Genomic DNA, 22934 nt, shown 5'->3' on the forward strand with positions numbered 1-22934 from the left:
CAGAGACCACTCCAACACTGCAGCACGCATGGGTCATTCCACCAATCGTTTTGTCATTCACATTTGTTTTTCTCCAAGACCGGCACCGGTCTGCATGTAAAATCGTCCCAGAGCATCCTGTATCAATAAGCGCCAAACATTGCGTCCCATCAACATGGATGCTTATCAACGGGAGTGTCGTGTTCGCATCTTGGTGAGGAAGGAGACTGGCGCTTATGTGTCCTCCCCGTGCTCGTTTCCCGAGCAGTTCCGAGCCCAGTGTCCACTCTCACCACAACGGTAACACCGTGTTCCGCGTTTTCGACAGTCCTTTGCAAGGTGACCTTTAACATTGCATTTGAAACAGGTCACACTAACTGGAATATTCTGGGCCCTGTTGTTGTTGGGTGAGCGTGTGGCCGCAACCACGTCCTGATTTTGTTCCCTCATCGTCATCAAAATTCTCGCTCTCAACATTAGCTCCCCCATGGTCAGGGCTTTGATGTTCGGCACCAGTTGAAGAGCAATTGAGATGGCGTCAAGGAACCCAGTGACGAAAGTCAATTTTGTGAGTCTCTCCTGATAATCCGGCCAAGCCAACCAACTGCCTGATTTTGTTGGCGTAAACATCCACACGTTCGCCAGCCCATAAAACCATAGTTATTTTTCTGTATGCTGCAAATGCGTCGTCGGTAAATGCCTCTTTTAATCGGGCCTCAATCTGGTCTATTTTCTTTTGATCGTCCTCCTCCATTTCCATGTAGAGGGCCAGTGCATCATCTTCTAGATATAAAGGTAGCAGACTCGCTACATCATCCACCTGCTCACTTTTTTCAGCCACGCTACAACGTTTCCCTCGCCAGAGAATGGCTTGATAATATCACTGCTTATCTGCACCTTCGCCATAGTCGTGCCAAAATAGCTTGAAGCAAAATGTAGTAGGCAAAAAAAAAAAAAAAAAAATCAGGAACACAGATAGGAAATAGTCAGTATCGCCCACCTTTAGAAGAGAGGGATTTCTTGTCTGTAATAACCGTGGAAAAAGAAGACAAAAAAAAAAAACAGAAAGAAAAAAAACTTGCTTCTCGCAGACACGTGGTTCGTCACAAAGCACAATCCAATCGCCAGAACCACTTACACACAATCTGCAGGACGCCCCCTGACTGCTTTCCAGTGACCTGCCTTTATAGCGGCTGGGAATTATGTATTTGCATAATCGCGTGAGAGCAGACAGATTCTATGATAATTGCATGGAGTAAATGCTAATAAAAACCCATGGATGCCATCTTGGAACTCTCTCTTCCGCTCAGACCGAAACACAACAGACGTATCCGAGGTAAGCTCTATATTTCCCCTCATTTCGGTTATTGCTAATTCTGCTACACTTTCACTTTGATCTTCTTGACCCTCAACAGAGCTTGAAGTGTATCCTGTTGATTCTGCTTATAATGATCATCAGTTAAAGTAGATTTAGAATTCAATTCTTAATAGTGTTTTCCATGTCATTCTTTTGAAATTCAAATTTAAACCTTGGATCTAGGAAAGTAGACACATACAAGTTTTTATCATTTAGGTAGGATGGAAATCTTGTTTCCATTGATTCATTGAATAGTAAGAATTCCACTAAAGTTAAAAACTATCAGAATTAGATTGGACAGCTTTTGAAAGAAAATAACCTCCAATCTAAAGGTTGGTAAAGTCTGGCTAGTCTGGGTGTTCCATCCAAGCCATCCCTGTTTGCCACATCATACTCTGCTTCGCCCTGATTGGATAATTGGCCACATAATCTATGATTGGATGATTTACCATCAGCAACCAACATTTCCATTATATAATTCTCACACACCGGATAACCTCGGCTTTGAACTTTAAAGTCACTTCTAGACAAAACATGGCTAGATACTCAAAACAACCATATTCACAAACAATATGATTAAGGTTCTTGAAATTGTTTTTCTTTCTCTTCACGTATTTCATATCAGTAATCAAACCTATTTTTAACTAGTGGGATCGTTCACATGAATAAAAGCTCTAATTCAGCTCTCATTAGTTCTCCTCTGGGGCAATTTTCAGTTGGTTGGGTCACAGCATGTATGAAGCATGATATTGATTTAAAAAAAAAATCACATTCCCTGAAACCAGCAACCATATTTGTTCCTGAATCCTGCAAGATTAAGAAAACTTTGTTAAAGATGTTATACTCATTAAGAATATTGTGCAATTCTTCACTTATTCTTTACCTGTTTTTGCATCAAGGAATGGAATAACTTTAAGCACAGCTCTGCACTGTTCAAAGTCATTTGAAAACCTGTCAAAAGGAAGCATTTGTTGTAGCTGTCCAAGTAGTGAAAGAAATGCTGCTAATTTAATCAAAAGATGATTGAATTTTCATTTTTACTTTTATAAATTTATTTGGGAATTTTTGCTGCCATTTGTTCCTGGAATGTCTGTCCCCGAATATTCATTGTTCTTTCTTATCTGCAACTTTTATTTCTTTTGGATGGATCTTTCTAAGATGGTTTAACATGTTAACTGTTGCAAAGTTTTTCCTGATTTGCCACCCTTTGATGTGATGGTTTGACATAACTTGCAGGCAGCTGTATTATTATTGTTGGGATTCACATCAAAATACTTCGAGCAGAAACTGATTGCCATGATGCAACCATCAGGGTTGTTGTCAATAATCACTTAAATTTTTCCGTATTTAAATTACTTATGTCTGATATCTAATTAGTAATCTCTCAATAAGATATGCATTATCTAAATCAGAAAAATAAAACTATATATGCAATGGTAGCTGTAAGATTTGAATAAAGCAAGAGATAGTATCCTTTCGGCTTGTGGTGAGCTCAATACAAAATTAGTGTTGGGACGATTCCTAATTTTTATACGATTCCGATTCCAGGAAAATATTGATTAACGATTCCGATACCAAGTATGATTCCGATTCCTAGGGAATTATTGTTTTGAAATATACCAGGTAGTTTTATACTTATGGTCGGGTAGTTCCCAAATATGTTCCCTAACTTTGTAAGAGATATTTTATGTCTACACCGTCGTGTTTTGGTTTAAATAAAATTATTATATAGTAAACTAAATGGAAAAATTAGCAAAATTTATTTTAGAGAAAATTTATTTTACTTAATTGGAATACAGAAAAAAAAACAAAGAAAATAGAATTTATCCTTCAGAGCAAAAACAAATAAAATAGAATTTATATAACAGAACAAAAACAAGAAAATTAGAGAATAAATTAACACAATTCATTATTTTGGTCCTCATAATTAACAGATTTAATGAATTAAATAAAAAAAATATAGCGGAAGAGAAAGAAAATATATACCAATTAAATATAAAAAAAGATAAATATTTAATTTAATAATTTATAAATGAACGTGCGTAATGAAAAAAACAATATACCACGTGACATGGCGCTGTAGATACAAAATAACCCTTCCAAAGTTAACGACCATATTTGAGAAATACCATTAATTGAAAGTTTTTGTGTTTTATACCAAAAGGTAGGTATAGCGAAAAGTTACAATTAAAGGAATTTCAAAAGCGATTTTTTGTTTGGCTATTGATAGTTGTATTTGTGACGGCAGTTCTTCAGACCTCCATAATTCACAAAGAGTAGTTAACACCTATTGTTTTTTCTTACTTTTTCATTGCTTTTACACGTTGTTTCAAACGTGAAGAATAAGTTTAGCCAAACTAATTTTGAAATAGGGTATATCAAAGGAACACATATAAAAATGATACCACTATAAAAAAACAAATGAAATACTAGATAAAATTGAGCAAAAATAATTACCAAAATTACAGAAAAAGATATAAAAAAAAAAAAAATGGTGAAGTTTGTTGAGTGAAATGAATTATTGAAAGAAAATTAATTGAACTAATAGAAATGTTAAATAAAAAAATGTCACATTTCAATATTTTTTTAATAATTAAATTCTCAGGGTTGTCGAAATTAAAAATTAAGTGATTTTTTTTTAATTAGACTTCTTTCGAAGCTTGTTACCTTGAAAAATACATTTTAAATCCTGTTTTTTTTTTAAAATAAATTAAAAAAAAACGCAATTAAAAAAATTTAATTGATAATTGAAACTTTAAAAACATATTAAACATTGAAAAATTACTTATCTCACAAATTAACGCCCAATAAAGTAGAGCCAGTCTTCATACAGGAATTCGGTTATAATAAATATATCTTTCCCAAACTTAAAAATTAAATCGTTTTTTTTTTTTTTTTTTTTTTGGGGAGAGAGTGCTTTAAAATCGCCGGGGAATGCCGCCTAAAGAAGTAAATTTTAGGAATTTAGTGCCTTTCAAAGACGGTTATCATAATTTATTATCATCATTTAATTTCCTTTTTTCCTCCCTCCCCCCCCACTTTTCTACGTGATTCAGTAGTTAACCAGTGCTCCTGTTGCTGTCAGTCAGCTATCTTTACCTAAGTTTTAATTTCTAGTTAAAAGAATTTTTCATGAATAGAATCAGCATTTTTAAAAATTATTTTTTTGGTTGTATATATTGTATTTACTCTTTGAAGTTAAGGAGGGTTAAAAAAATTGGTGACACCTAGATGGTGACTTGGGCAAAAAAAAAAAAAGAAAAAAGACACTGCGATTTCGACCCTCACTAATAAAACTGCTCTGAGTGACTAGTTGGTAATTTTGCTAAGTTGTGGACCAAAGAGTTAAAAAAAGATTTCAAGAAATTCAACGAATTTTCATTTGGTCCAAATTTTAAAAAAATATATGGAAGTATAAAATATGTAATAATATTTATTTAAAAAATATTTAGAAAAGAATGAAAAACAAACACTTCTATTATTTTTTTTTTAGTCTTAGTATATTTTGGAAGAATGTTCAATAAAGGAAAAAAGTTATGAGTTTTGAATTACTCTCTGGGTTTTGTGTTCGAGAGTGGGAGTAAAAAATGATCTAAAAATACTGAGACTGCATCAGGAATGCCATCCCACCCATACTGCCATGCAGATCCTTCAAATCCCATCTCTTTCAACAATACGTATTTTTAATTTTTTTTCTTGGTTGACTTTGTTTATATATATATATATATATATATATATATATATATATATATATATATATATATATATATATTTTTTTTTTAATATATCAAGATAAGCAGTATTCTTCATGATTTTTTTTTGTATGATTGCAGACAACTTATGAATAATTGAATCCTGTCATCAATAAATTGTGATGTAGAAACATCAATATTTCTCCTGTGTCAGCCTTCATTCGGTTTCGTTTCGGTGAATAAATAGTTCCTCCCACACTGAATAATTTTTCCCTTTCAACTGAAGATGGTGGGACACACAAGTATTTTTTTGACACAGCGGACAAAGATGGAAAATTATTTCGGTTGCTGCTCTACAAACCAAGAGGATCTTCCCACTGTCCAATCATTTTAACTTCCTCATACTTGGACATTTCAAACATTATTTCTTTTTCCAATGCTCTTTTTTATCCTGTTCATTTATGGAAGTAGACTCTTGATGTTTTTCCTGACTCTTTTTAAATTCCAGTAAGCACTGGTTGAAACTAAAGTTGAAATTGTTTTCATCCTCCTTGGTATCCCCTTTTTCATCTGCAGAAAAATCTGAATGTGATGAATCTAAAGTAGTCAAAATGGTTTTATTTTTATTTATTGAATTTATATCTTCAAGTAATGCTGTATCTTCTCATGCTGGTTGTCTTGGTCATCATTCAAAAAAATTCATTTATACCGTGGATCAAGATACGTTGCCATTATCAAGTTCTTATTGTTGAAATAGGTTGGAAATCTTGAGCTGACAGTAGATTTCCAAGCAGATAAGGTGGAACCTAATCCATTAAATAAACCTTTTTCTTCTGCCTTTTCAAAAAATTTACAAATCACTTTTGTGGCAGGGATAATTGATGATGCCAAAGCCTCCCTTACACTTATATAGTTTGTAGAATCAACAAAGTTTTTTAAGATTTTTATCAATTTTTCTAGAATTTTCCATTGATTCGCATCCAAGCAGGGTAGTTTTTCCTGTTGTGTACAGTAGGCTATCAAAGAACTTTTTTGCTCAAATACTCTTTCTATAGTATAGTATTGGCTATTCCAGCGGGTGGTGATATCCTGTATGAATTTATGATTCGGTACATTAAATTTTTTTTATATTCCTCTTGAAACTTATTAAAAGCTGTAGGGGAATGATTAAAATGGCCAATAATTTTTTTTTATCACTGCCATCATGTCTTTTACATAGCGTTGTTCAAAAATGGCATCATTTAAAACCAATTGTAAAGTATGCAGGAAACATGGCAATGAATTATATCCCGCTTGTGCAACTCCTGCAGCCATATTTGCTGCATTGTCTAACTATAACGTGCACTTTATAGTTAGGAATATTGTATTCTTTAATCGTATCTTGCAGACAATTGGAAATGTTTTCAGCCGTGTGAGTGGTTGTAAATGGGACAACACGAAGTACTGCTGTCCTTTGTTTATATTCTTTTGTAATCCAATGTCCAATGACGCTTAAAAAAGATACATTGGATGTTGTGGCAGTTCAGCCATCTACTGTAAAAGAAATATCGTTCAATTCATTTAGGATATTATTCCTAACTTTGGAATAAATATTATATATAGATTCCTTAATATATTTCCTGGAAGGAATGTTGTAATTAGGACATATTTCTTTTAAAAGTCTTTGAAACCCAATATCTTCCACAATTGAAAAGGGCTGCAAATCAACTGCAATCATTTCCTCAATTTATGTATAGTTTCTGACTTTGCATCATTGATGTCCCAAATCTTTTTCTTTTCTAATATTTCCGTAATGCTAAGTTGTTTTCATGTTGCTCTTATGGATGTAGACGTCTCACCTTGATCAAACTTTCTTTTCTTTGTCCGGCTAATAAATAAATCAAGCTTGCGTTTCTTTTCTTCTTCAATTTTTTGTTCCTTTTCTTTTTTATTTTGCTCCTCCAATTCATTTGGATGCTTCATAGTTAAAACATTTAACATGTTGGTTGTGGTCATGTTAGATGGTTTTGTTCCTCGCGATATTTTAATTTGACAGACTTTGCAAATGGCTTTCAACTCATCATCTTCATCAACTTCAAAAAGTTTCCATGCAAGACTTTTTTTTGACTTTGAGGCCATATTAGAAAATTCAGTTTATCTGTAAACAAATAATTTACTATTAAATTTTGTTTTAAAGCTAGTCACTTATTTGGATAATTAATTGATAATAATCCGCTAAAAAAGACAAAAAGAAAAAAATATAAAGGGATGGATGGTGCATTAAATTGTACCAACCAGTAGTTAACAAAAAAAACTTATAGAATTTAATTTTTGAAACCAATGTATAAAAGTGTACATAATGAAATGCAAATATGCATTTTCTTTTGAAATTTTTTTTGGTTGACTGTGTTCAATTCACACATAGTTGATGCGGTTCAATATTGCAAAACTATAAGTCTTAAGTAAAATTCTATTTATAAATACCTTTTAAAATGAAATTATTTAATTAATCGTAAATATTATTTAGGCATAAAAATTAATTGATTACAAAACCTTTTAAAAAATATATTTTAATTTCTTTTTTGTTCGGCAAAAAACTGCGTCAAACACTTTTTTTTAATTTTCAATTTAAAATTCTAGAAAAAAGATTATATTATTCTGCTTTTAATATAATCAAATTCAGGGTTTTATCTTTCTGGAGAAAAAAAAAAAAAAATAATGGATTTTATTTCAATGAAATTAAAAAAAAAAACAACTTGACTGAATTGAATTAATTACCCTTAAATTAACGAAGGGGTTATTTAATAACTTTAGGTTTGGAAGAGATAGGTATGGGGTCTGTTTGAGTGTTTTTGTTTTTGTTTTCAAAAATAAAAGTTTAGACTCGCAATTTCGGGAAAACAGATTATTTATTTAATAAAATAATTGGTACAATGGAGTTTACAGTTAAAAATGTGTTTTGAAATAAGGGATGCTCCCCAAAGATTAACAATGTGATATTTTCACAATATTTTCCATTTTTTGCGATATTTTCGCAATTTCTTACTTTTACAAACATTTTTTTTTTTTACTAACTTTGGTTTATTAAAACTTTTTTTGCAGACATTTTTTAATTTATAACACATTTTTAACGACGTGTGTGTGTGCGTTTTGCGTCAGAATTTCTCACTTTTACAATAAATGTTTATTTATTTACTTACGTTGGTTTATTAGCCCTCTTTCTCACTTTTACAAACATTATCGTTTTACTTACTTTGGTTTATTAAAACTTTTTTTTTGCAAACATTCTTAAATTAACAACAAACATTTATTTTTAAGGTGGAGTTGATCAACTCACCCCCACCCCCCCGGTGCGGAATTTTTATACCGATAGTTTTAATTAATTCTTTCGATGGATTTTTATTGATTAGACACTAATCTATCAGATTATGAACAAAAAACAAATTTTTATCATTATTTCAACATTTGGAGGGGGTGCTCACTTTTTACTTACAACGTTCTGGTAAATCGGTCACCCATTTTGTAACCAAAAAAGGAAAAAGAAAACAATGAATGAAAATATTTGTTTTAACTTTTTATTGTTATATTTTTTATGAAAATAAAGTATCGATCTTTTTTTATAACAATGAATAAAAATATTGGTAAATGTTTCGTTTAGGTCCACCTCCACAATTTTCTTTAAAATGACGACATTTATAGGTTTTCGACTATGCTGAATACGAAAATCGCATTGAAATGTTGCAGAGATAAGTACTTATCAAGATAGAAAAAAATGCATTATGCACGGTAATTTTGGCGGCCATCTTGGTTTTTTTCCTTCGTGTAAAATTCTGATTGCTTAGGGCGCGCGTGCATGCGCGTAAAAAAATGGCCGCCAAAATTACCGTGCATAATGCATTTTTTTCTATCTTGATAATTACTTATCTCTGCAACATTTCAATGCGATTTTCGTATTCAGCATAGTCGAAAACCTATAAATGTCGTCATTTTAAAGAAAATTGTGGAGGTGGACCTAAACGAAACATTTACCAAAATATTTTTTTAACCTTTTTATTTTATGTTTGTTTTTATGAAAATAAAGTTTCAATTTTTTTTAACTTAGTTTTTATTTGAACAATTAGTTTTTTTTTTTTGTTAATGATTTAAGTATTATACATTTCACTAACATGTTGGAGAAATGTTTGGAAATTCTCCATACCCTTGTCTGCTATCATATGGTACGAAACTTTTATTTAAAAAAAAATCGATACTTTATTTTCATAAAAACAAACAAATATATAAAAAAGGTCGGACGTTGGCTTTCACCGCCTGCCCTTATAAATTCCATAATTTTCACTTTTTGGAACTTTTTTCTTAATATCATCCAATAGAGACTTATGTATCAGATAATTAAAAAAAAAATTTTTTAAGCATTTTTTATGACTTTTCACGCCTTGTTCAGTTTTCTATTACAACGTAGTAGTAACCCAGACCCGCATTAAAAATCCATGCGGAAGTCGGCCTTTTTACAGGACCCGCCTTAAAAATCCATGCGGAAGTTGCCCTTTTTTTCTCTCTATAGAGAAACGTTCAACTTAATAGCCAGTCATCAATTTTCAATAAAAACAACTTGATTAAGAAACAGGAAAAAAAAACAAAGTTTTACAATACACGCATTTAAAACTACGGCGGACGTTGAATTCCCCCAGTTCCATTCTTCATTTTTTTTCAGAAAAATTTTGATAGATTTTTAAATTGAAAATAAAAATGCAAAATTTTTTTAATTGGTTTTCTTTGAAGAAAGTTGGTATTTTACGTAGTTTTAAATGCTTTTTATTACATTTCAAGTATTAACTCTTTCTATGGCATTTTAAACTTCACCATGATAAAATGTTGACAGTCTGTAATAAAAGCACATATCAGCCTCGTTTGAGTTTGGGGAAAATGGAGGAGACGGTAGTGAATTTTTTGTTAGCTATTTTACACGAGACATTTACATTTTAATCATGATTAAGAAACAGGGAAAAAAAAAAATGGTACGTTTTAAAATACACAGACCCTCGAAAAAAAGTAGTTAAAAGCAAATATACAACAAATAAACGATATCATTGTCAATAAAAGTTACTGTGCAACTTATCTGCATCAAATCGTTTGTATTTTCAAGTAGCTTTAAATGTTTGTTTTTTATTTCATCTCAAATATTAAATCTTTCTAAGACATTTTAAACTTCGCCAATACAAGATGGCGTCGTTCCGTAAGGATAGCGTACATCAGCCTTGTTTTGGTTTGGGAAAAATGGAGGAGACGGTAGCGAATTTTAAACCGCTATAACATTCAAGATGAAATAAAAAGCATTTAAACTACTTAAAAATACCAACGAATGATGTAGATAAGTTGCAAAGTAACTTTTATTGACAATGTTAACATTTATTTGTTGTATATTTGCTTTTAACTACTTTTAAGAAGTTAAACAAACACTAATAAACAAAGGTCAATTGTAAGAGACCAAGTAAAGAATAGATACCCTGCAGCAGAAGACGAAGACTGGTGCACATTTCCATAACACCAGTTGTTCGACCTTGACATTGCCATTGGTTGTTTGTAAACACGTCAAATAGCAGCCATGGTCGAATGTTCACAAGCAAGATCTTGTAAAAATTTACTTACAAAACTTTTTAAGATTTAAAAGAAAAATATAAATTTACAAAAAAATTTTTCAATATTAAATATTAACAAAACTTTTAAGGATTTAAAAAATTTATATACACAAAACTTTTTAAAGCAAGTAACAAGACAAATGTGTTTAAACAAAATGTAAGAAATCTATTCTAAAAACAAAATGTAAGAAATCTCTTCTAAAAAAACAAAAAAAAAATCTATTCTTAAAACAAAATGTAAGAAATCTATTCACAAAACAAAATCAAAGAAATCTATTCTTAAAACAAAATGCAATAAACCTATTCTTTAAACAAATAGTAAGAAATCTATTCTCAAAACAAAATATTAGAAATCTATTCTAAAAACAAAATGTAAGAAATCTATTCTAAAAACACAATGTAAGAAATCTATTCTAAAAATAAAAACAACTCTATCCACACAACAAAATGTAAGAAATCTATTCTGAAAACAAAAAGAAACATATTCTTAATACAAAAGCTAAGAAATGCATTCTAAAAATATTGTAAATCTATTCTGAAAACAAAAAGAAATCTATTCTCAAAGCAAAATAAAAGAAATCTGCTCTAAAAATAAATAGTAAGAAATCTATTCTCAAAACAAAATGTAAGAAACCTATTCTAAAAATAGAAAGAAATTTATTCTAATAACAAAATGTAAGAAATGTATTCTCAAAACACAATATAAGAAATGTATTCCAAAAAAAAAAGTAAGAAATCTGTTCTAAAAACTAAAAAATCTATTCTCAAAGCATAAATGTAACAAATCTATTCCGAAAACAAAATGTAAGAAATATATTCTCAAAACAAAATGTAAGAAATATATTCTCAAAACAAAATGTAAGAAATATATTCTCAAAATAATATGTAAGAAATATATTCTCAAAACAATATGTAAGAAATATATTCTCAAAACAATATGTTAGATATATATGCTCAAAACAAAATGTAAGAAATATATTCTCAAAACAATATGTAAGATATATATTCTCAAAACTAAATGTAAAAAATCTAATATCAACACAATATGTTATTGTAATTTATTCCAAAACGAAATATAAGACATCTATTTTAAAAACAAAACATAAGAAATATATTCCAAAAATATGTAAAAAATCTATTGTCTCAATAAAATGTGAGAAATCTATTCTCAAAATAAAATAGAAAAAAATACATTCTCAAAACAAAATGTAAGAAATTTTTTCTCAAAACAAAATGTAAGAAAGCTATTCTCAAAACAAAATGTAAGAAATCTATTCTCAAAACAAAATGTAAGAAATCTATTCTCAAAATAAAATGTAAGAAATCTATTCTCAAAATAAAATGTAAGAAATCTATTCTCAAAACAAAATGTAAGAAATCTATTCTAAAAACAAAAACTGAGACATCTGCTCCAAAAACAACGTAAATCTATTCTGAAAGCAAAATGTAAGAAATATATTCTCAAAACAAAAAAAAATAAATCTATTCTAAAAAGAAAACAAGAGAAATCCATTCTAAAAACAAAATGTAAGGAACCTATTCTAAAAACAAAATGTAAGAAATGTATTTTCAAAACAAAAAGTAAGAAATCTGTTCTGAAAACAAAAAGTAAGAAATCTGTTCTCAAAACAAAAACTATTCTCAAACATAAATGTAAGACATCTATTCTGGAAAAAAAAGTGTAAGAAATATATTTTCAAAATAAAATGTAAGAAATATATTCTCAAAACAAAATGTATGAAATATATTCTCAAAACAAAATGTAAGAAATCTATTCTCAAAACCAAATGTAAGAAATCTATTCTGAAAACAAAATGTCAGAAATCTATTCTGAAAACAAAACAAAATCTATTCTAAAAACAAAAACTAAGATATCTAATTCCCCCCCCCCCAAATAAAAAAAAACTTTTCTCAAAACAAAATGTAGGAAATCTATTCTCAAAACAAAAATTAGAACTCTATTCTGGAAACAAAATATAGGACCCCCCCCCCCCAAAAAAAAAGCAAAAAATAAGAAATCTATTCTGAGAAAAAAAAAAAGAATCTTTTCTGGAAACAATTAGAAATCTATTCTCAAAAAAAGTGAAAAAAATCTATTCTCAAAACGCAAAGTAAGAAATCTAGTCTCAAAAAACAAATGCAAGTCAACTATTTTCAAAACAAAATATAAGAAATCTATTCAAAAATAAATTTAAGAAATCAATTCTCAAAACAAAGTGTTAGACATCTTTTCTCAAAATAAAATGTAAGAAATCAATTTTCAAAACAAAATATGAAAAATATATTCTGAAAAGAAGAAATCTTTTTTGAAAATAAAAATATAAAAAATCTATTCTCAAAACAAAAATGTAAGAAATCTATTCTCAAATCAAAATGTAAGAAATCTTTTCTCAAAACAAACAGTAGGCCATCTATTCTCAAAACCAAATGTAAGAAATCTATTCTAAAAACAAAATATTAGAAATTTATTCTGAAAACAAAAAGAAATCTATTCTCAAAAGAAAATGTAAGAAATCTATTCTCAAAAGAAAAATTAAAACTCTATTCTGAAAACAAAATATAAAAAAACCATTCTCAAAAAAAAAGCAAAAAGTAAGAAATCTATTGTGAGAAAAAAGGTATCTTTTCTGAAAACAATTAGACATCTATTCTCAAAACAAAACGAAAAAAATCTATTCTCAAAACGCAAACTAAGAAATCTAGTCTCAAAACAAAATGTAAGTCAACTATTCTCAAAACAAAATATAAGATATCTATTCTAAAAAAAAATGTAAGAAACCAATTCTCAAAATAAAGTGTACAAAATCTTTTCTCAAAATAAAATGTAAGAAATCAATTTTCAAAACAAAATATGAGAAATATATTCTCAAAACAAAATGTAAGAAATCTATTCTGAAAAAAATATATAAAAAATCTATTATCTAAACAAAAAGTAATAAATGTTTTCTCAAAACACAAAGTAAGTAATGTATGCTCACAACAAAAAGTAAGAAATCTATTCGAAAAAAAAAGTAAGAAATCTATTCCCCCCCAAAAAAGTAAGAAATCTATTCTCAAAACAAAATGTAAGAAATCTATTCTCCAAGCAAAATGTAAGAAATCGATTCTCAAAATAAAATTCTATTCTCAAAAAAAAAAAAAACATAAGATATCTTTTCTCAAAATAAACAGTAGGACATCTATTCTCAAACCAAAATTCAAGAAATCTATTCTAAAAACTAAAAGTAAAAAAATTTATTCTCAAAAAAAAATGTAAGAAATCTATTCACAAAACATAAATGTAAGGAATCCATTCTGAAAACAAAATGTAAAAAATCTACTCTCAAAACGAAAAGTAATAAATCTTTTCTCAAAACAAAATGTAAGAAATCTATTCTTAATACGAAATGTAAAAAATATATTCTCAAAACAAAATTCTATTCTCAAACCAAAATGGAAGATATGTTTTCTCAAAACAAACATTAGGCAATCTATTCTCAAAACAAAATGTAAGAAATCTATTCTAAAAACAAAATATTAGAAATTTATTCTCAAAACAAAAAGTAAAAAATCTATTCTGAAAAGAAAATGTCAGAAATGTATTCTGAAAATAAAATCTATTCTAAAAACAAAAAAAACTAAGAAACCCAATCCCCCCATAAAAAAAGAAACCTTTTCTCAAAACAAAATGTAAGAAATCTATTCTCAAGGCAAAAATAAGAACTCTATTCTGGAAACAAAATATAAGAAATCCATTCTCAAAAAAAGCAAGAAGTAAGAAATCTATTCTGAGAAAAAAAGGAATATTTTCGGAAAACAATTAGAAATCTATTCTCAAAACAAAATGAAAAAAATATATTCTCAAAACAAAATGCAAGTCAACTCAAAACAAAATATGAGGAATCGATTCTAAAAAAAAATGTAAGAAATCAATTCTCAAAGCAAAGTGTAAGACATCTTTTCTCAAAATAAAATGTAAGAAACCAATTTACAAAACAAAATATGGGAAATATATTCTTAAAACAAAATGTAAGAAATATATTCTGAAAAAAAAAAAAAATATATCTATTCTCAAAACAAAAAGTAATAAATCTTTTCTCAAAACAAAAAGTCAAAAATATATTCTCAAAACAAAATGTAAGAAATCTATTCTCCAAATAAAATGTAAGAAATCTATTCTCAAAACATAATTCTATTCTCAAAACAAAACGTAAGATATCTTTTCTCAAAACAAACAGTATGAAATCTATTCTCAAAACAAAATCTAAGAAATGTATTCTGACAACAAAACAAAATTTATTATAAAAACAAAAACTCAAAAATCTAATCTAAAAAAAAGAAACCTTTTCTCAAAACAATATGTAAGAAATCTATTCTGAAAACAAAATATAAGAAATCTATTTTCAAAAAACAAAAAGAAATTGATTTTGAAAAAAAAAAAGGAATCTTTTCTGAAAACAATGAGAAATCTGCTCTCAAAACAATATGAAAAAATCTATTCTCAAAACACAAAGTAAAAAATCTAGTCTGAAAACAAAAAGCAAGCCAACTATTCTCAAGACAAAATATAAGAAATCAATTCTCAAAACAAAGTATTAGAAATGTAAGAAACCTATTTTCAAAACAAAATATGAGAAATATATTCTCACAAACAAAATTTATGAAATCCATTCTGAAATAAAAAATATAAAAAATCTATTCTCAAAACAAAAAGTAAGAAATCTTTTCTCAAAACAAAAAGTAAAACATCTATTCTCAAAACAAAAAGTAAAAAATCTATTCACAAAACAAAACGTGAAAAATCTATTCTCCAAACGTAATGTAAGAAATCTATTTTCAAAACAAAACATAAGATATCTTTTCTCAAAACAAACAATAAGAGATCTATTCTCAAAGAAAAAACAACAAGAGATATCTATTCTAAAAACAAAAAGAAATCTTCTCTCAAAACAAAATGGTAGAAATCTATTCTCAAAACAAAAACTAAGAACTCTATACTACAAAAATAAAATATAAGAAATCTATACTCAAAACAAAATATGTTGCATCTATTGTCAAAACAAATTGTAAGAAGCCTATTCTCAAAAAAATATAAGACTATTCTGAAAAAAATAGAAATCATTTCTGAAAACAAAAAGAAAGAAATCTACTCTCAAAGTAAAAGAAATATATTCTCAAAGCAAAATAAATCTACCCCAAAACAAGTTATAAGACATCCATTCTCAAAACAAAAAGTAAGACATCTATTCTCAAAGCAATATATGAAAAATCTATTCTGATAAAAAATGTAAGAAATCTATTCTCAAAACAAAATGTAAAAAATCTATTCGTATCACAAACTGTAAGAAATCTCTTCTCAAAACAAAAAGTAAGAAATCTTTTCTGAAAAGAAAACATAAGAAATCTATTCTAAAAAAAACTAAGAATCTATGCTACAAAAAATATGCAAAAATCTATTCTCAAAACAAAAAGTAAAAACTCTATTCTCAAAACAAAAAAATAGAAATTTATTCTAAAAACAAAATGTAAGAAATCTATTCTACAAACAAAAAGTAAGAAAACCTTTCTCAAAACAAAATAAAAGAAATCTATTCGCAAGACAAAATGCAAGAGACTAATTCTAAAAACAATAAATAAGAAACCTATTCTCAAAAAAAAATATTAGAAATATATTCACAAAATAAAATGTAAGAAATCTATTCTAAAAAAAAAGTAAAATCTATTCTCCAAACACCAGTTCTGTAAAAAAAAAAGAAATCAATTCTAAAAAAAAAACGTAACAAATTCATTTTTCAAAAGAAAATGTAAGAAATCTATTCTCCAAACAAAATGTAAGAAATCTATTCTACAAACAAAATGTAATAAAATCTATTCTCAAAATAGCAAGTAAGAAATCTATTATCAAAACAAAAACAAAATGTAAGAAATACATTCTCAAACTAAAATGTAAGAAACATATTCTAAAGACAAAATGTAAAAAGTCTGTTCTCAAAACAAAATATAAAAACATCTATTTAAAAAATAAAAAGTTACCAATATATTCTCAAAAAACTAAGATATCTATTTACAAACAAAAAGTAAGAAATATATTCTTAAAACAAAATGTAAGAAATCTATTCCCAAAACAAAAAAGAAATCTTTTCTTTATAGAAAAGAAATCTACTATCGTAACAAAAACTAAGAAATCCATTTTCTAAACAAATAGAAATCAATTCTCAAAACAAAAAATAAGATCTCTATTTTAATGGAAAAATGTAAGAAATCTATTCTACAAAGAAAATGTAAGAATCTATTCTCAAAATAAAAAGTAAACAATCTATTATCAAAACAAAACAAAATGTCAGAAATATATTCTCAAACAAAAATGTAAGAAACATATTCTCGAAACGAAATGTAAAAAATCTGTTCTCAAAACAAAAAGTAAGAATTCTATTCTCAAAACAAAATATAAAAAATCTATTTTAAAAATAAAGTTACAAATATATTCTAAAAAAATCAAAGATTTACCAAACAAAAAGTAAGAAATATATTCTCAAAACATAATGTAAGAAATCTATTCCCCCCCCAAAAAAGTAAGAAATCTATTGTGAAAATAAAAAAGAAATCTTTTCTTTATAGATAAGAAATCTACTCTAAAAACAAAAAGCAAGAAATCTATTTTCAAAACAAAAAGAAATCAATTCTCAAAACAAAAAGTAAGATCTCTATTTTAAAGGAAAAATATAATTAATCTATTTTACAAACAAAATGTAAGAAATCTATTCTGAAAACAATATGAAATCTATTCTAAAAACGAAATGAAATCTATTCTAAAAACAAAAACTAATAAATCTATGCTCAAAACAAAATGTAAATCCATTCTTAAAACAAAAAGTAAGAAATCTATTGTCAAAACAAAATTTAAGAAAGTTATTCAAAAAAAATATATAAAAAATCTATTCTCAAAACAAAAAATAAGAAATCTATTCTCAAACAAAAAATAAGACATCTATTCCCAAAAAATGTAAGAAATCTATTCTCAAATTAAAAGTAAGAAATCTATTCTTTAAACAAAAAGAGGGAAATCTATTTTCAAACAAAAAGTAAAAAATCTATTCTCCAAACAAAATGGAAGAAATCTATTCTCAAAAAATATATAAAATGTATTGTCAAAACAAAAAGTAAGAAATCTACTCTTGAAAAAAAATGTAAGAACTCTATTCTCAAAATAAAAATTAAGAAATCTATTATCCAAACAAAATATAAGAAATCTTTTCTTTAAACAAAATGTGAGAAATTTTTTCTTAAAACAAAATGTAAGAAATCTATTCTATAAAAACAAATATAATAAGTTTGTTCTCAAAACAAAATATAAGAAATCTATTCTCAAAACAAAAAGTAAGAAATCTATTCTCAAAAAAAATAAAAAAATAAATCTATTCTCATAAGAAAATATCAGAAATCGAATCTCAAAACAAAAAGTAAGAAATCTATTTTCAAAACAAAATGTAAGAAATCTATTTTCAAAACAAAATGTAAACCTATTTTCAAAACAAATTGTAAGGAATCTATTCTACAAAACAAAAATATAAGAAATCTATTCTACTAAACAAAAAGTAAGAAATCTATACTGAACACAAAATTAAGAAATCTATTCTCAAAACAAAAAGTAAAAACTCTATTCTCAAAACAAAAATTAAGAAAATTATTCACAAAACAAAATGTAAGAAATCTATTCTCAAAACAAAAAGAAATCTATGTGCAATACAAAATGTAATGTAATTCTAAAAACAAAAAATAAGAAATCTATTCTCAAAAAAAATATTAGAAATATATTCTCAAAATATAAGGAAAGAAATCTATTCTCAAAACAAAAAGAAATCTTTTCTCTAAACACCAGTTCTGAAAAAAAAAAAAATCTATTCTCAAAAAAAAAAACGTAACAAATCTATTCTCAAAGAAAATGTAAGAAATCTATTCTCAAAACAAAATGCAAGAAATCTATTCTCAAAAAAGTATATGAAATGTATTGTCCAAAGAAAAAGTAAAAATCTATTCTCCAAACAACAAGCAAAACACCAGTTCTGAAAACAAAAAGTAAATCTATTCTTCAAACAAAATGTAAGAAATCTATTCTCCAAACAAAATGTAAGAAATCTATTCTCCAAACAAAATGTAAGAAATCTACTCTCAAAACAAAAAGTAAGAAACCTATTCTGAAAAAAAAAGGATCTTTTCTATAAGCAAAAAGAAATCTATTCTCAAAACAAAAAGAAATCAATTCTCAAAACAAAAAGTAAGATCTCTATTTTAAAGGAAAAATATAAATAATCTATTTAAAAACAAAAAGTAAGAACTGTATTCTCAAAACAAAATGTAAGAAATCTATTCTGAAAACAAAATGAAATCTATTCTAAAAACAAAAACTAATATATCTATGCTCAAAACAAAATGTAAATCCATTCTTAAAACAAAAAGTAAGTAATCTATTGTCAAAAAAAAATGTAAGAAACTTATCCTGAAACAATATATAAGAAACCTATTCTCAAAGCATATATAAGAAATCTATTCTCAAAACAAAAAATAAGAAATCTATTCTCAAAACAAAAAATAAGAAATCTATTCTCAAAGCAAAAAGCAAGAAATCAAATATCAAAACAAAATACCAGAAATCTAATCTCAAAACAAAATACCAGAAATTTAATCTCAAAACAAAATATAAGAAATCTATTCTCAATACAAAATAAGAAATCTATTCTCAAAACAAAAAGTAAGACATCTATTCTCCAAACAAAATATAAGAAATCTATTCCCCAAACAAAATGTAAGAAATCCATTCCCCAAACAAAATGCGTGAAATCTATTCTCCAAACAAAATGTAAGAAATCTATTCTCCAAACAAAATTAAGATATCTATTCTCATAAAAAATGTAAGAAATCTATTTTTATAACAAAATGTAAATCTATTCTCAAAAAAATATATAAAATGTATTGTCCAAACAAAAAGTAAGAAATCTACTCTCGAAACAAAATGTAAGAAATCTACTCTCGAAACAAAATGTAAATCTATTCTCAAAATACAAAGTAAGAAATCTATTATCAAAACAAAGTGTAAGAAATCTATTCTGAAAACAAAATGTAAGAAATATATTCTCAAACTAAAAAGTAAGAAATATATTCTCAAAACAAAATGTTTTAAAAACTATTCTCGAAACAAAAAGTTAGAAATTTATTTTCAAAACAAAACATAAGGAATCTTCTTTTAAAACAAAATATAAGGAATCTACTTTCAAAACAAAAAATAAGATATCTATTCTCAAAACAAAATATGAGAAATGTTTTCTCAAAACAAAAAGAACTCTATTCTCAAAACCAAAAGTAAGAAATCTATTCTAAAACCAAAAAGTAAGCTGTCTATTCTCAGAACCAAATATGAGAAATGTTTTCTTAAAACAAAAAGTAAGAAATCTATTCTCAAAACAAAATATAAGAAATCTATTCTTAACACAAAAATTAAGAAACCTATTTTCAAAAAAATGTATAAATTTATTCTACAAAATAAAAAAAAATGTCAGAAATCTATATATATAAAAGGCAAAATGTGTGTGACCATTTCGTGTATGTCTCGCAAAGGCTTCTTTCGCACACGCTCCCGGGGGTGTTACTATCGCTTAAAACTGCTTATATACCCCCTATATCATAATATCTACAGTTTGGGAATGAGAGTCGGCTTTAGATTTATTTACGTCGATTTTTACAAAATTATTGCTATTTCAGTCCGTCTTGTGTTCGTTCAGCTTTTTTGTATAAAAAGCGAAACTAATTCAAAGCTAAGGCAGCGTCGGCAATCCCACTGGGAAACGTCCAGAAGCAATCAGCTTTGATCAATGTGGGGCCAAACTCCATTACTATTCAATTTGGAAAATGGGGAGCTGGTTTCCACCTCCCCAACATCTTGGTGAAAAAAACAGTCAAAGTTGGGTAAACAAACCGAAAAGCTGCCCCGCAGCAAAAGTAAAGTCCGCTCCTTCTATTATTTGACCTCATTTTCAATGAGGTCACATAGAAGCAGAGCAAAAGTTTAGTCCGCTACTTCTATGACCTCATTAGTAGAGTTAAGTTTTACGGCGGCGACGTGTCAATTCTGTTTTTATTACTCAAATTCAAACGTGACATCGTTAGTTTGTTGTGGTAGCCCACTGGTTAATGTCACACGATTTTTTTTTCACACTTTAATTTCCAACTTTGCCCCAAGGGTTCGGGTTCAATCCTCATACTAACCTACCAAAAATTTTATTTCTATTTTACCGCCCCCCTCCCTCAATGAGTTTTGATTTACCCAAAACCACACACACCTCCAAACACCCGGGCAACGCCGGGTACCCCCCGCTAGTCTATATATATAAAAGGCAAAATGTGTGTGACCATTTCATGTATGTCTGGCAAAGGCTTTTCTCGCACACACTCCCAGGTTCGTTACTATCGCTTACAACTGTTTATATAGGTCCTAGATAATAATATCTAGGATTTGGGAAAGCGTGTCGTGTCTAGATTTATTTACGTCAACTTTTACAAAATTATTGCTGTGTTGGCTTCTCGTGTGTTGATTTGGCTTTTTCGTATAAAAAGTGAAACTAATTCAAACGGAGGTGTTCTCGGCATCACTCCGGGAAACATCCAGAAGCAATCAGCTTTGATCAATGTTGTATATCAGACAATTACTATTCAATCTGGATAATTGGGAGCTGGTTTCCCCCTCCCCAACATCTGTTGGGGAAAAAAACAGTCAAATTTGGGTAAACAAACCCAAATGCTGCCTCGCAGCAAAAGTTAACTGCATAACTTCCATTTGACCTTCTTAATTAGGTCAAATCGAAGCAGCAGAGTTAACTTTTATTGCGGACACCTGTTTTTAATAGTTAAATAAATAAATTCAAATGTGTCTCCGTTGTATGTCGCGGTGGCCCAATGGTTAACGTCACATTGTTTTTTTTTTTTCACATTTTAATTTCCAACTTTGCCCCAAGGGTTTGGGTTCGATCCCCATGCTCACCTACCAAAACTTTTTTTTTTTATTTTAGTTTAGTTTGATTTACCCAAAACCACACACACCTCAAAACACCTGGGCATCGCCGGGTACCCTCGCTAGTCTATTCTAAAACCGAAAAGTAAGAAATCTATTCTCAACACAAAAAGAAATCTATTCTCGAGACAAAAAGCTTGTCCGCTTAAAATGCTAAAGCTTTTGTACGAGTAGACAATTACAAATAATTTCACCAACTTGAAGCTTTCAACAACAAGAAAAATAAAATAATCAGCGATTAAGCTAAAAAGAACTTGTACAACTAATGATTACCTTATCCCAGTCTTTTCGATACACATCTCCACAAGGTCTACAAGCCATGATGTTCAAGCTGGAAAAAGAAAAGAATAATGTTTTAATAATATACTAGTAAGGGGTACCCGGCGTTGCCCGGGTGTTTGGAGGTGTGTGTGGTTTTGGGTAAATCAAAACTCCGGGGGCCACCGCGAGATGCTAACGGAAACACGTTTGAATTTATTTAATTACTTAAATTAGCAGGTGCACGTTTTAATGACTTAATGAGGTCAACTTTTGACTGCGGGATATTATTTAGTGCGGAATGCTTTTTTTTTTTTTCCCCAAGATGTTGTGGGGGTAGGGAGAAAAAGCTCCACTTGTCCAAATTGAATAGCAACTGTCTTCTGATATAAGGAAATAATATTTCCACATTGAGTAAGACTGATTGCTTTCGGACATTTCTGGCGATCGAGACCGGAAAAATACCTAGACAATTAGTGTCGCTTTTATTATAGGAAAAGGCCTAACCCACATGTGGCGAGTGAAAACTGTTGAATATTTATCTTCCCGAAGTTGAGCAAATTAAATAGACAGGTGAGCTCCGTTGTTAACTCTGAGATATTACGATTTACATGTGATATAAAAAGTTTTAAAAAGTTGTTAGGCGACTGACCGCTTCTCTGAAAAAAGCCTTTTGTAGACATACAGAAAAAGCGAACACATATACATACATTTTCGCTTTTATATTAATAGATTGTCTATATATATAAAGCGAAAATGTGTGTTTGTATGTATGTATGTATCCATGTATGTATGTGTGTTTGTATGTCTGCTAAAAACTTTTGACAGACAGAAAAAAATCCACAAATTTGGTTTCATATAAAAGCCCGACCCTCAGTACGACAAATACCGAATTTTTGGCCCGAAAGGTCCACTCTAAGTTAGTCATCTGATCCTTTTTCTACAGAGGGGTGGGGCCAAAAAAGTGACATTTTAACAATATTTATACGTAA

The 22934-nt window shown here is 28.3% G+C and overlaps 1 protein-coding gene across 1 annotated transcript in view; it reads right to left on the minus strand.

The window, feature by feature from the left end:
* The window catches only part of LOC145269103 (uncharacterized), a 223163-nt gene that overhangs the window by 121754 nt on the left and 78475 nt on the right, over positions 1 to 22934 (minus strand). The window contains exon 2 of the mRNA XM_080124697.1: positions 21958 to 22015. Coding sequence (XP_079980823.1) covers positions 21958 to 22005 — 48 coding nt within the window. The 5' untranslated portion in view covers positions 22006 to 22015. The remainder of the gene's footprint in view (positions 1 to 21957; positions 22016 to 22934) is intronic.

Source organism: Euprymna scolopes, chromosome 4 (genome assembly GCF_053919585.1).
Source record: "Euprymna scolopes isolate OS-2025 chromosome 4, ASM5391958v1, whole genome shotgun sequence".
NCBI lineage: Eukaryota > Metazoa > Mollusca > Cephalopoda > Sepiida > Sepiolidae > Euprymna > Euprymna scolopes.